This window comes from Myxine glutinosa, chromosome 7 (assembly GCF_964187855.1).
Source record: "Myxine glutinosa chromosome 7, kmMyxGlut1.1, whole genome shotgun sequence".
Lineage (NCBI taxonomy): Eukaryota > Metazoa > Chordata > Myxini > Myxiniformes > Myxinidae > Myxine > Myxine glutinosa.
In genome coordinates, this window is record NC_136267.1 from 46,876,773 (window position 1) to 46,892,278 (window position 15,506).

Consider the following 15,506-nt stretch of genomic DNA (forward strand, 5'->3'; position numbering starts at 1 on the left):
AAATTAAAGAGTTGGACAACAGAGTTGCAAGTGGCAAGTCGTTATACCAACAACGGGGTAGAGGGGAGTATGCAATCAAGGGAGAAACAGATGAACAACATTATCATTCATAAGAAAAGCTGTTTACTGCTGGTTAAAGCAACCTTAGCTGGTGAAACTACCTAAATCCATGATCGCTGCTGACCTTCATTCATTTGTTCCTCCGTTTTACCTCTGCCATCAAAGTTAGATGGAGATAATGTTTTCACCCCTGTCTGTCTGTCTGTCTGTTTGTTTGTTAGTGTCAAAAATCAAAGATTTTTCAAGGACAGACTTGGCATTTAATATGGAATATTTTTTTTGTGGGGGTGAACTTACTTTTCAAGATGACTTAGAACCAAAAGTTCATTGGAATTATGTTGAAATTATTCTAGATTTTGTTAATGTGACCTTTAAACCGACTGGACAACCCTCCCATCTACTTTCTCAACAATCCTCTCCAAGAAGTTATGTCGCTCAAGCTTTTGGGTCTCACTATCTGCCATGATCTTTCTTGGGAAAACCACATTTCCAAGCTGGCCTCCAAAGCCAGTCCTTGGCACAACTGAGCTCCTCACCACATACAAGGCTTTCATCCGCAGCTCAATGGAATACTGTTCCCCCCTCTGGGCTGGTGCTCCTGCCTCACACCTTGCTCGGCTTCACGCTGTTGAGGCCAAAGCTTTCAGAATCATTGGAATCTCCTGCGATGTAGTCAACTCCGAGGGCCTTTCACTCACTCACCGCAGGCAGGTTGGTGGTCTTTCTGTCTTCTACCGACTCCTCTCCGGCCTTGCTCCCCCAGCTCTCTCTGTGCTCTGTCCCCCCAATATTCCTTCAGGTCGCCCAAGATCTGCCTGCAACCCTCTTATGGTTAAACTGCCAAAGTCTAGGCTCTCTGCTCACCTTCACTCTTTCATTCCCCTTTTCTCCCGCCTCTGGAACAAACTCCCCCATTCCCTTCAATCCCACTCCTCCCTCCAGATCTTTAAAACAGCTGTTCACCACCATCTCTTATCTTCCCCCATCGAAAACCTTGATCTTTTCTAACCCCGGTAATTCACCCCAGAGTCCTTGCAGTGTTCATATGTTTTATTCCTCTCCCACCTCCCCCCAAGTCCTCCCGATGTCCCTGCTCTCAAATGTTGTGTTTGTGTCCTTCCCCCAATCTCCCCATCTTGTCTGCCGCTCCCCTTGTTTTTTGTGTTTTGTGTGTCGGTTTGTCTTTCTGTGTGATTAATGTTAGCTCTTTCACGAGCCTCGATCTTGTATACAAAAAAAAAGAAGAAAAAAAACAAAAAGAAAAAAAAACCACATTTGACATTTCGAAGCAAATAAATTGATCCTTGAAAGTGGTGGAAACTGATATCGAACTCAATTCACGGACAGTACTGTGTTAAACTTCTGTACGTTTTCCAGAAGTATCTCTTTATTTTGCACATTAGCCAAAAAAAATTTCAACAAAAACAAAAGCTAAATTATGACTGGGATTACGGACAGTAAAATTACAGTTCAGTACTTCGTGTAACCCCCACGAGCATTCAGGAGAGCACGTACACGTCGAGGCATGCTGTTCACGAGATTTGCCAAGGTTTGGACAGGAATCGCTTGCCATGCAGTGACAATAGTCTGCTGCAATTCACGCACAGAGGTAGGCTGCTCGTCCAAGTTGTCGATTTGACGCGATAATTCTGCCCACAAGTTCTCTATCGGATTCATATCCGGGGACATGGCAAGCCACTCCATATGCTCTACACCACGGTCAGCAAGAAAGTGTTGGATTATGCGAGCACGATGAGGCCGTGCATTGTCATCTTGGAAGACAAAGTTTCCTCGAAAGGCTGCACGTGCAAATGGAAGCAATGTTTCTTCCAGAATGGCCCTGTACTTGAACTGGTTCAGGTTTCCATTCAGAACAACCAGGTCAGTTTTGCCCCCTGCATGAAAAGCAGCCCAAACGGTCACCCCACCACCTCCAGATTGGACTCTTGGCACTATACAATCTTCGTTGTGGGCTTCATGCACTTGTCTGCGCACTCGGACGCGGCCGTCTTGACGATAGACCAGAAATCTAGACTCGTTACTGAAGGTCACGTGATTCCAGTGTCCTGGCTGCCATTGACGGTGCTCTCTGGCCCACTGCAATCGGCGCTGGCTGTGTTGTCTGGTCAGGCATGACTTTCGCAGGGGACGCCTAGCACAGTAGCCTGCTTGAACCAGTAGTTGGTTGACTAGCCTTCGGGATACAGGCACATTTGTCAGTTGCTGCCACTCAGCCCTAATCCGATTAGCTGACTTGGTGCGGCCATCGCAGGCTAACCGGTGCAGCTGGCGATCATCTCTCCTTGTGGTTGTGCGTGGACGTCCTGGCCTCGGTATTGGAGTAGGGACACCCCTCTGAGCATTTCGTTTCAGGATCTTTGACACCTGACCTTGAGTGATGCCATACTGCCGAGCAACAGCTCGCTGTTTCATGCCAGAATTTCGTAAAGCCACCACTCCATGACAAACAGCATTGTCAAGTTGACGGCCCATCTCCAGGAGAAGCGGCAATAACTTTTGTAGATGTGCAGCAGTTGTTTTCCACTAATACAGAACGCAACAACCATTATATACCCGATTGTGAAGCCAATCGTCAAATGTACCTGTCCTTACATTTTGTCACGCCACCTGTGATATAATCCTGTTATTGACTTCTTGCTGTGAAAGACAATCAGTGACATGGTTCTTTCAACAAAGACATCACCGAAGGGTAAAATAAACTCACCAGATTGATATACTGAGTTCAGAAAGTAAACCCAAGTCAAGAAAATAAAAATATTCCATATTAAATGCCAAGTCTGTATATTGGATGGTCTTGTGCATTATTTTGTCTATTTGTCTATCAATTGCCTACAGGTCACAATTTTAAACCAGTATTATTGAAACTTCACCAAATGGTAACGTTTGTCATCAGGAAGAACCCTATTGTTTTTGAGGTCAAAGGGTCAACATAGGCCAAAGGTCAATTTTGTAAAATTTCTTAAATCCTCAATTTTCATCCGATCGACTTAAGATTTGAAGAGGATTCACATATCATGTCTCTGAATTCAACCACCAATTATTTTTGAGGTCAACAACAGCGAAAAGGTCAACATAGGCCAAAGGCCAAGGTTTTAATGAATGTTTCCCCCTGTACTGTCTTTCCCTCGTGGTCCCCCTGTGCTGTGTTCCTGGATGTCTTTTTGTTGAATGTGTTTTAATGAATGTTTCCCCCTGTACTGTCTTTCCCTCGTGGTCCCCCTGTGCTGTGTTCCTGGATGTCTTTTTGTTGAATGTGTTTTAATGAATGTTTCCCCCTGTACTGTCTTTCCCTCGCGGTCCCCCTGTGCTGTGTTCCTGGATGTTTTTTTGTTGAATGTGTTTTAATGAATGTTTCCCCCTGTACTGTCTTTCCCTCGCGGTCCCCCTGTGCTGTGTTCCTGGATGTCTTTTTGTTGAATGTGTTTTAATGAATGTTTCCCCCTGTACTGTCTTTCCCTCGCGGTCCCCCTGTGCTGTGTTCCTGGATGTCTTTTTGTTGAATGTGTTTTAATGAATGTTTCCCCCTGTACTGTCTTTCCCTCGCGGTCCCCCTGTGCTGTGTTCCTGGATGTCTTTTTGTTGAATGTGTTTTAATGAATGTTTCCCCCTCTACTGTCTTTCCCTCGCGGTCTCCCTGTGCTGCGTTCCTTGATGTCTTTTTGTTGAATGTGTTTTAATGAATGTTTCCCCCTGTGCTGTCTTTCCCTCGCGGTCCCCCTGTACTGTGTTCCTGGATGTCTTTTTGTTGAATGTGTTTTAATGAATGTTTCCCCCTGTACTGTCTTTCCCTCGTGGTCCCCCTGTGCTGTCTTTCCCTCGTGGTTGTCAGCTCTTTCACGAGCCTCGATTCAGTATTAAAAAAAAAAAAAAAAAAAAAAAAAAAAAAAGATGGAATTTCTAAAATCCTCAATTTTCATCCATTTGACTTGAAATTTGAAAAGCATTTGCATATCACGTCACTGAATTCAACCACCAATAATTTTCGAGGTCAACTTTGGCCAAAAGATCAACATAGGCCAAAAGGCCAACAAAGGCCGAACGTTAACAACTTATTTTAGGGACTTGGCAAGTATCGTGCTACACACGACATATTTCTTCTTTGTTTGTTTGTTTGTCTGTCTGTGAACACGATATCGCAAAACGTTATGGATCGATTCGGCCAAGATTTGGTGGAGAGGTTGGATATGTGACACGGACGAAATGATGGGGTTTTAGTGAAGATTTTGATGATGGAAATACTTGGTAGATGGGTTGGTTAAGCGACAAGAACAAGCCGATTAGATTTTGATTCATGTACGGATCCAGATCCAGCCGATCAGTGGGATACTGTCGGGGGTGTGACGATTTGAATGTCCACACACCAAGATCAATTTGAATGTTTTAATTCTCTGGCGAAGATTTGCTCGAATACACACAAGGATTACAAAAAAGTTTAACAATACTATGCCGGCATACACGACCACAGAGCATCACAAACGTTTCCCATATATCTTCTGCCCGATTCGGTTTCATCTCGTCTTTTATAGTGTTTCTTGAGACAAAAGGAATTCTTCTGTGCTTTGATGTGTCAGATTGGAAGATGAGGGGTCAAACAAGGGGTCATCGGTTTGAGACAAGTTGTCACCATCAGCATGGTAAAACATCTGTTGTTAATTCAACCCAAACCATTTAAGATAAGCTCTTAAAGATGAAAGGAATACACATGGTGTTTTGCCGTGCCGGCGCCAGAAGACTCTTGTCGGGCGAAATGCCTTTGTTCTTTTACATGTCCCTTCTTTTCACAGATTATCAATGTTGCCTTTATTCCTAAACTAGACGACCCATGACCCGTTGGGTCAATGTTATGATATTTAATTAAGGGGTTACCATGGTTACAGTGGGGGTCAAAGGTCAACCTATGGTGAAGATATATAATTTTCTCACACTTTCTAATAGAGAGGCAAAATGCCATATAAAACGAAATATACTGGTTCTAATTGCTTTTATTTATCAATCCTCACATATAAGAGCAGTTTTTAGTAATGAGCAGTGAGGAGAAGACCCCTCAGCCAATGATGCCACCCCTCAGCCAATGATGTGACCCCTCAGCCAATGATGCTACCCCTCAGCCAATGATGTGACCCCTCAGCCAATGATGTGACCCCTCAGCCAATGATGCTACACCTCAGCCAATGATGCCACCCCTCAGCCAATGATGCCACCCCGCAGCCAATGATGCCACCCCACAGCCAATGATGTGACCCCTCAGCCAATGATGCCACCCCGCAGCCAATGATGTGACCCCTCAGCCAATGATGTGACCCCTCAGCCAATGATGCTACACCTCAGCCAATGATGCCACCCCTCAGCCAATGATGCCACCCCGCAGCCAATGATGCCACCCCACAGCCAATGATGTGACCCCTCAGCCAATGATGCCACCCCGCAGCCAATGATGTGACCCCTCAGCCAATGATGTGACCCCTCAGCCAATGATGCTACACCTCAGCCAATGATGCCACCCCTCAGCCAATGATGCTACCCCTCAGCCAATGATGTGACCCCTCAGCCAATGATGTGACCCCTCAGCCAATGATGCTGCCCCTCAGCCAATGATGTTGCCCCTCAGCCAATGATGCCGCCCCTCAGCCAATGATGCCGCCCCTCAGCCAATGATGCCGCCCCGCATCCAATGATGCCGCCCCGCATCCAATGATGCCGCCCCTCAGCCAATGATGCTGCCCCTCAGCCAATGATGCCGCCCCTCAGCCAATGATGCCGCCCCGCATCCAATGATGCCGCCCCGCATCCAATGATGCCGCCCCGCATCCAATGATGCCGCCCCTCAGCCAATGATGCCGCCCCTCAGCCAATGATGTCGCCCCTCAGCCAATGATGCCGCCCCGCATCCAATGATGCCGCCCCGCATCCAATGATGCCGCCCCTCAGCCAATGATGCCGCCCCTCAGCCAATGATGCCGCCCCTCAGCCAATGATGCCGCCCCTCAGCCAATGATGCCGCCCCTCAGCCAATGATGTCGCCCCTCAGCCAATGATGCCGCCCCTCAGCCAATGATGTCGCCCCTCAGCCAATGATGTCGCCCCTCAGCCAATGATGCCGCCCCTCAGCCAATGATGCCGCCCCTCAGCCAATGATGCCGCCCCTCAGCCAATGATGCCGCCCCTCAGCCAATGATGTCGCCCCTCAGCCAATGATGCCGCCCCTCAGCCAATGATGCCGCCCCTCAGCCAATGATGCCGCCCCTCAGCCAATGATGCCGCCCCTCAGCCAATGATGCCGCCCCTCAGCCAATGATGTCGCCCCTCAGCCAATGATGTCGCCCCTCAGCCAATGATGCTACCCCTCAGCCAATGATGCTACCCCTCAGCCAATGATGCTACGCCTCAGCCAATGATGCTACCCCTCAGCCAATGATGATGATGATGCTACCCCTAGACGACCCATGACCCGTTGTGTCAATGTCAGTTTGAATAGATATGAGAATAGAACTAAAGCGAACGCTGGACATCATCAGGGAGATTATTTGGGCCAGCAAGCCATAAGGCTCACCTCTCCAGTGTTCTAAATCACTTACCTGTGACACATGATTTCGGCCCTTATCTCCGATCACGTTGAAGGAAATCACCACAGCATATCGTCAAGATCCCTCCAAAAGGCTCGTCTTTGTCACATACATCATGCAACGTGCGATCCACAGCCTCGAAACTCTCTCTCCTGATCATAGGACACTCATCCCACACGATGAGTTTTGTACTTCGAAAGAGGTCTGCGATAGTGGAATTTTTATCGATGTTGCATACGCCATCTTCCCTCGGTGTCAGAGGGATTTGGAACCTTGAGTGCGCTGTTCTTCCACCAGGCATGAGGGTAGCAGCTATGCCAGATGAGGCCACCGTAGGGGGCAACTTCTCCACTCACTCTCACTTTAGAGAGAATCAGGTTAATAAGAAACGTCTTCCCTGTGCCTCCAGGCACGTCAATGAAAATCATTGATGACTGATTCATGCGGATGTTGCTATTCGCGTCCATAGACGTGAGGTGTGATTCGTTGTCCGCGTCCGTAGCGCCGTCGGAGGGTTGATACGACATTCTTCCTGCAAATAGTATTGTGTTTGTGCTATCGTTTTGCCGATCATCAAATGACAAATAATTTACATTGTGAAAATTAAAGATTTCAAATAAACCTATTTAAAGTGCATGCGCATATAAATAATTAAAAAAATCGAAGAAATATCTCTCGGTAATTTCCTGAAACATATTTTACTTCCGGGTAATAATGTTGAATGAAATGACGAAGATATATACTGTATGCCTGTTATTTTAGGCGGTGTATTTTCGTATATCAACGTGGCGCGATTTTTAAAATATATCTCTGCAATTTCCCGTTTGTGCGTGAATGTTCTCAATTATTTATTTTACCGAGTCTAAAACCATCGATAAAAATGAAATCAGATGGCGACTTACATTGAAGATAAAGGCATGTAACAGACTCAATGGCCTTGAAGATACAAGCCTTTCAGAATTCATTTCGTTCTATAAACGGAAACTTTCATCGGATTTTCTTCCCGTTTTTTTTCAACCGAGTCTAAAACTATGTTAGCGACTGTGAAAAATGAAATGATATATCGAATTTGATTTGAAATAAAACTGAGAGAGAGAGCAAGACACCATGGGCCTACAAAACAGGCCTCAAAGCTATGCGAGTTAATAAAATGGTGGATATTACTACTCTCTCAAAGGGGTAAGCCACGACCCCGGACCGATCGAATGTTACATACAAACACGCAAGATTTCAATTTTTTTTTTTTGTTTTTTTTTTTGTATACAAGATCGAGGCTCGTGAAAGAGCGAACATTAATCACACAGAAAGACAAACCGACACATAAAACATATAACATCGGGAGCGGTAGACAAGATGGGGAGAGAGGGGGAAGGACACAAACACAACATTTGAGAGCAGGGACCGAGAGACATGGAGACATCGAGAGATCTGAGAGAGGGCGAGGGCTTTGGGGGGGGGGGGCATGGGAAGGGGGCGGTGGGAGAGGTATAAAACATATGGACACTGCCAGGACTTCCAGGAAAGAAGTTGGAATTTCAAACAAGGTGGATCTGGGGTGAATTAGCGGGGGTAGAAAAGATCAAGGTTTTGGATGGGGGAAGATAAGAGATGGTGGTGAACAGCTGTTTTAAAGACCTGGAGGGAGGAGTGGGATTGAAGGGAGTGAGGGAGTTTGTTCCAGAGGCGGGAGAAAAGAGGAATGAAAGAGTGAAGGTGAGCAGAGAGCCGAGATTTCGGCAGTTTAACCATCAGAGGGTTGCTGGCAGATCTTGTGCGACCTGTAGGAATATTTGGGGGACAGAGCACAGAGAGAGCTGGGGGTGCAAGGCCGGAGAGGAGTCGGTAGAAGACAGAAAGACCACCTACCTGCCTGCGGTGAGTGAGTGAAAGGCCCTCAGAGATAGCTTCATCGCGGGAGATTCCAATAATTCTGAAAGCTTTGGTTTCAACAGCGTGAAGCCGAGCTAGGTGTGAGGCAGGAGCACCGGCCCATAGACTATATCTATATCTATATAATTTTATAATTATATAGATATAGATATAGATATTTCAAACTACAATCTATCTATAATTCCAGTAATCTCTGTGTGTTTGTTTGTTTGTTTGTTTGTCTGTGACCGCTGTTTCTCGACAACCACGGGTCCGATATACTTTAAACTTGCCAGGTATATTGCTGGGGACCCGAGGATGTGCCTTTTCAAGGTTTCATATTAATCGGACAATTACTTACCGAGCTATGTCCAAAAAACGATTCAACCAATCAGAGAGCAGCGAGCTATCGCGTGTGCCGAACGTGGCGAACACACTCTGCCTCGGATGGCACATTTGAGAGCGTATTCATTTATTTCACGTTTGGAAACTATGTTGGCGCTATGTTGGCGTTAAACTATGTTTTAAAACTAATAAAAACCATTTCATGTAAATAGAGGGGGGGGGGGGGATTGTCACTGTACTCGCAAGCCGTTCGCCGTTCGCTTTGGCGTTGCGAATGAACCAAAACATTTCATGAACCAAACCATTTCATGTAAAGCGTTCGCCGTTCGCTTTGGCGTTGCGAATGGACCAAAACATTTCATGGACCAAACCATTTCATGTAAATAGAGGGGGGGATATAATTTTAGATATATATATAGTACGGGCATGCCCTAGTATTTATAATTCATAATGCAGATTACTCATAATGCAGAATCATAATGCAGATTCATAAGATTCATCACTAATTATACTCTTTACTTTTATTGGCAATATACATTCTGAATATTATAATGATTGGTGTGTCATGAGATGTGTGGATTAAAAACAACTAGTGAAAGATACTATCATTCAAAATTTGCCATTGTCTTTAAACAGCAATGACAAATAACATGTATTAATCCTGAGAATGAAAACATATTATGATAAAACAAATTTCAAACAAGATGCCGGTGATAACTCACCTTCTCTCTGCAAGAGAAACATCTCAATATAGATGGGATTCGAATCGGACTCCCACAATACAAACGCAAACTATATTACAAAACACAACACAAAACGGCGGGTGTATGTTATCCACTGAGTGCCGTTCCAGATTCTGCATGTGGCACCAACTTCCACATTCTCTTCAATTAAATTCTTCCCCTCCAGGTCTTCAAGGCAGCTGTTCACCACCATCTCAGTTTATCCCCAATACCAAAACCATTATCTTTACTACCCTCCTCAACCCCTCCGCCCCACCCCCCCTTCAAACCCATTCCAATCCCTCCTTCTTCCAAATTTCTTCTTTTCTCTCCTGAGAGTTTCCTTCTGTGTGTCTGTGTTTTGTCCACCCTATGCATCCTCGCCTGCCAACCTTTCCCCCTTCCATGTCTTCCCCCTCCCCCCCCCCCCCCCTTGTTGCTACACACACCCATTGTTGATCCAAAATGAATTTCAAACGGAGCAGACTAAGCGTTGTCCTTGTCGAATTATGATGCCATAATTAAAGCACCAATGACGTTATCGTTGACAACACTTATTCTAAATATGAAGTTCCTTACAAGATCCACGTTTAAATTTTTTCCATGGAACGGTTTCAAAGGTACAGTCACGTGAAAAAGTAAGTACACCCCATGTATAGTTTAGACTTTTTCAACATATTTCAACATATTTCAACATACAGCTATTTGATCTTCATTTCAACAATATTGAAAGATAAAGGTGATATAACATAACAAATATCATGAAACATTTACATTTTGTAGTCCATTGTATAATTTAAATAAACATAAATGCAAATTTCACATGTGGAAAAAGTAAGTACACCCCGACATTTATCACTACTTAAAATACCTAAAATTAGAATCAGGTGCACCAGCTCAGGTGTAAATGATTAGAACATCATTAGAGAGGATCTTGGAGGAACCTGTCTTATTTAAACCTCAGACATTGAATTTGGTTTGCTCTTTGTTGTTGAAGTGTGCGGCGTCACCATGCCTAGATCAAAAGAGCTCTATGAGGCCTTCAGAAAGAAGGTTATAGATGCCTACGAGTCTGGGAAGGGATTTAAAAAGATCTTCAAACAATTTGAAATCAATCATTCGACTGTCCGGAAGATCATCTACAAGTGGATTCGGGCCAGGCCACCCCAGCAAGTTCAGCCTGAGAGCAGATCGCAAGATGCTGAAAGAAGTCTCTAAGAACCCCAGAATGTCATCACGGGACCTACAGGTAGCTCTTGCCACTGTTGATGTCAAATTGCACGAGTCGACCATTAGAAAGAGGCTGCACAAATTTTATCTACATGGGAGGTGTGCCAGGAGGAAACCTTTGCGGTCCAGAAAGAACATCAGGGCAAGACTGAAGTTTGCCAATGAACACCTAGGCAAATACCAGCACTTCTGGAACAATGTGCTCTGGACAGATGAGTCAAAGGTAGAGCTATTTGGCCACAGTACCAGAAGACATGTTTGGCGAAAACCAAAGACAGCATTTTACCACAATAACCTGATACCAACTGCAAAGCATTGTGGTGGAAATATTGTGGTTTGGGGCAGCTTTGCTGTATCAGGGCCTGGGCAGCTCACCAACATAGAATCCACTATTAATTCTTCATTGCACCAGAGGGTGCTTGAGGATAATGTGAGGCCATCTGTTGGAAAGTTGAAGCTCAACCGAAGGTGGACCTTGCAACATGACAATGACCCTAAACATACCAGTAAATCCACCAAGGAATGGCTGAAAAGAAAGAAATGGAGGGTTCTGGAATGGCCAAGTCAAAGCCTGGATCTAAATCCCATCGAGATGTTGTCGGGGCATTTGAAACGAGCTGTGCATGCAAGAAATCCCTCAAACATCGTACAGCTGACAGAATTCTGCATGGAGGAGTAGGCAAAAATTTCTCCCAGTCGATGTCAGAGACTGGTAGACAATTATAAGAAACGCCTACTTGAGGTTGTTTCTGCCAAAGGGGGCAATACCACCTATTAGAGCCAAGGGTGTACTTACTTTTTCCACATGCGAAATTTGCATTTATGTTTATTTAAATTATACAATGGACTACAAAATGTAAATGTTTCATGATATTTGTTATATTATATCACCTTTATCTTTCAATATTGTTGAAATGAAGATCAAATAGCTGTATTATTTTTTATTTTTTTTGTATACAGTCGAGGCTCGTGAAAGTCGAGGCTAACATTTATCAAATAAACAAATCAAGCAAACAAGCAAACAAAGTATATAAAAAGGGGAGCGGTCGACAAGATGGGGAGAGAAGGGGAGGAAGCGCACAAACACAACATTTGAGAGCAGGGACATCGGGAGATGTGTGGGAGGGAGAGCGCCTGGTGGGAGGCAGGATAGGTATAAAACGCAAGGACACCAAGGACTTCCAGGAAAGCAGTCAAAAGTCACCTCAAAAAAGTGGATTTGGGGTGAAATTAGCGGGGGTAGAAAAGATCAAGGTTTTGGATTGGGGAAGATAAGAGATGGTGGTGAACAGCCATTTTAGAGACCTGGAGGGAGGAGTGGGATTGAAGAGAGTGAGGGAGTTTGTTCCAGAGGCGGGAGAAAAGAGAAGGTGAGCAGAGAGTCTTGATTTTGTCTTGTCTTGATTTCTTTACATGGGGTGTACTTACTTTTTCACGTGACTGTATAGAGGTGAAACATTTTTTTATTTTTTCCAAGATGGCGCATGTACCACGTGACCTATGACATCATAATTATCATTTTAAAACTCTACAGGAGGAGGTGCTCCTATTGTGAAAAATTCCTGTCCATCAGACCAACAGTAGCAGAGAAAAAAAAATTCATAGCAAAATCCTTATCTGAAAAATCTGAAACTTCATATGTCTGATCTCTGACCCGATGTGAGTGCAGAATTAAATTTATGATGTCATAGGTCAAATGGTCTGACAGCATCATTTGATTGCACATAAAACCGTAAAAACGTTCTTCAGAAGTACTCAACAAATCAATGTGAAACCTCATACATGTGAGCTATAGGAAATAGATAGCTTGATAGTTTTTTCATTTTCACCTTCATTTCTGAAATTTAGCCTTAATATGCACATATGTGGTTGTTAAATTTCCGAATAATCAATCAATCATCAATAAAGCTTTGGATAATGGCAATGTATGTGACATAATAGGGTGCAGGATGATACGGATATATGGGCCGTAATTGTTGCTGTTCAGTTGATGATGGTATTTTTGTTCAGAATGAGCGAATGAAGCAAGACGATGTGGACCAGAGTGCTGTTCTAGTTAATTTATGGAACTTTATTTCACAGGCAGTTTCTGCAAAATGAATCTTCTTAAACCTTGCATAGTCAATACCATTAAAATGGATATGTTGGTTCCGTAGATTGATTGGAAATATGGAAGAACAATTCTGCTGAGTAACATGAATTTAATGTTTTTGGGGTCTTTGCAAACCCCACATGCCTGCTATACACTCACTTCAACATGTCACAAATGGTAATTCTCTCAGCGATGAAATGTGACGATGAGTCAACTGTGTTCAACATAATGAATTGACAAAGCAATATTTGAACTTCAGAAATGTTCACAAGTTTATCAAAGGATTGTGTTCACCTACATACAGGTAATATGTGTTTTACGAAACCCAAAGGACGTGGTTGTTTCCTACTACCACTTCCATACCTTCTCAAATATACTTCCAAATCCTGGTACCTGGAGTGAATTTTTGCAAAACTTCATGATTGGAAAAGGTTAGACTTCCACATTGCACAATAAGCTCGCTACTCTTTCTCTGTCTGTGTTGTTGCTGGTTTCAGATTCTCCTTTTACAAGTAATTAAACTATTGAGAAAAAGCTGTTTGAAAATTAATTTTATCTTACTTGATCAAAAAGAAGAAACAAAGGTTGTTTTGAACAAAATAATGAGCATTTCAAGGGATTTAAGTTTGATGTTTTTCATAATTAAACGTTCTTGGGGCTTCTCTTACTTTCTCTTTATATATACGAGTCAGGGCTTGGGATGTCTCACTTTGTCATGATTAATGATTCCAGGACAATTTTTCATTCCCGTGTGCAGTGGGATTTAGTTCCTGGTTTGATCACGTGAAGGGTTGGTGGTCTCTTCGTAAACAGCCAAACATCTTCTTCCTGTTCTACGAGGCGATGAAGAAGGTTGGAAACTCAAAGGGAAAGGGGATGGTTTATGAAAATGGCCATAGGAGGGACCTTTACTAATTGGGAAATAAATGTATTGCAGACATTAAATTGTAGTTTTATTGAATCTCATGTTTCTCAGGACCTGGGTTATGAGGCCGGCCGTCTGGCCTCCTTTCTGGGACGTGATCTCTCACCAGAGGCAATGAAGAATTTGGTTGAACAGCTTTCCTTCAATTCTATGAAGACAAACATGGATGAAAAGATTCCCAATTTAAAAACAGTGGCAGGCTTTTCCTTCAAGCAGTTTATAAGAAAAGGTATTCATCTCTCTTTTCTCACCTGTGTAACCATCTTCCTGAGTCTATTGTCTCACCTTCTTCCCTCCAATATTTCAAGTCTGCTGCCCACCACACCCAATGGTCTTTCTCATTTGTACTTCTGAGTTTAATAAAAAACACACCTGGATCGTGTTCCCATCCATCACTTGCAATTTCTCCCCTTGTGCAGATTGATCTGTCGATTCATTCTTCCTGCTTTCCCTATGTCTCATTTGGTGTCTGTTGACGCTTTGCTCCTGTTATTGTGCTCTTTAATGAACCAATATGCAAGTAGAAAAACAAGTTTATCACAGCAATAATTCCACATACACTGTATAGTTCTGAAGCAGGTAAACATATAATGCCTTAAGACAATTAATTCCTGAACATGTTAAATTTACTGCTATTTTTCCACATCTTTTATTTCCCACAGGGCAGGTTGGCGATTGGAAGAATCACTTTACAGTCGCACAGAACGAGGTCATGGATCAACTTATCGCTGATCAACTTAAGGGGACATCATTGGACTTCTGCTATGAGTTGTAATGTAACGAAAGGCATATTGCAAGGTTGGTACATAGGACAAGAAAATATACGACCCAATCAACAGAGGACAAGTGTGAGAAATGATGCATAATCGTTGCATTTGTCATTTTTATCACAGCAAACTTCACATCTTCTGAAGTGGAGTGCCAGAAATTACCCAATCTCGTCATGTGCTTATTAGGTGTCATCAAAGCTCCGCCCCTTCTGCACCAATAAGAGAAGCACCATTTTGTTTGTTCGGCAAGACCGTCATCCTTGCGGGCTCGTGTCGTGTTTCTAGATTTTGCCTTACTCTCATGTGAGCATTCCTTGTATAATTACCTTAAACACATCATGTATAACTTGTAGAAACAATCAATGCAATTGTCACGATGGTAATTTGTTGATTTCGCATGATAATCATTTCTGTCCAATGGTGAATGTGGAACACTGTGTCAAATACAAAATAAATATTTTAATTATTCTAGCAGATTATCCTGACATGCGTCATGAGATATTTTCCTTGGTTTCATTGCTGTGTTTGATATGATTGGAATATTGTGTTGTATTAATCCTCACGTATGAACTTAATTACTGTCGTTGATGCCGAACTATATTTCTCGACTTCAGGGATGCACTGGATCAACCTGCACTGTAACCCTAACTGGTTGTGTTTAGTTATCTGGCAATGCTAATGCGGGTGAGTTTTACATGAATTGAGTATATGCACACAATGTAGGATTCCTGGTCATGTGTTGTTTAAATGATGATCATTTACCTGAAATCATTCTATTGTTCTGGTTCGAGTTGCTGACATATCAAGCAGAATATGAATTCCTTTAAGCTAATCAATATATGTAGTGGACCAATGTGACAAGAATGAAATTTGGATAGTTTACTCTTCCTCTGATGATATATTTAGCTG

General features: G+C 43.3%; 1 protein-coding gene across 3 annotated transcripts in view; it reads left to right on the forward strand.

Annotated features, from left to right (window-relative positions):
* LOC137431196 (sulfotransferase 1C2-like) overlaps positions 1–15,068 on the forward strand; it is a 167,916-nt gene extending 152,848 nt beyond the window's left edge. For all 3 annotated transcript variants that reach the window (XM_078781638.1, XM_078781640.1, XM_078781639.1), the window contains 5 exons: positions 13,207–13,333; positions 13,660–13,754; positions 13,879–14,056; positions 14,490–14,625; positions 14,721–15,068. In XM_078781638.1, coding sequence (XP_078637764.1) covers positions 13,207–13,333; positions 13,660–13,754; positions 13,879–14,056; positions 14,490–14,602 — 513 coding nt within the window. In that variant the 3' untranslated portion in view covers positions 14,603–14,625; positions 14,721–15,068. The remainder of the gene's footprint in view (positions 1–13,206; positions 13,334–13,659; positions 13,755–13,878; positions 14,057–14,489; positions 14,626–14,720) is intronic.
* The last annotated feature ends 438 nt before the right edge of the window (positions 15,069–15,506 follow it).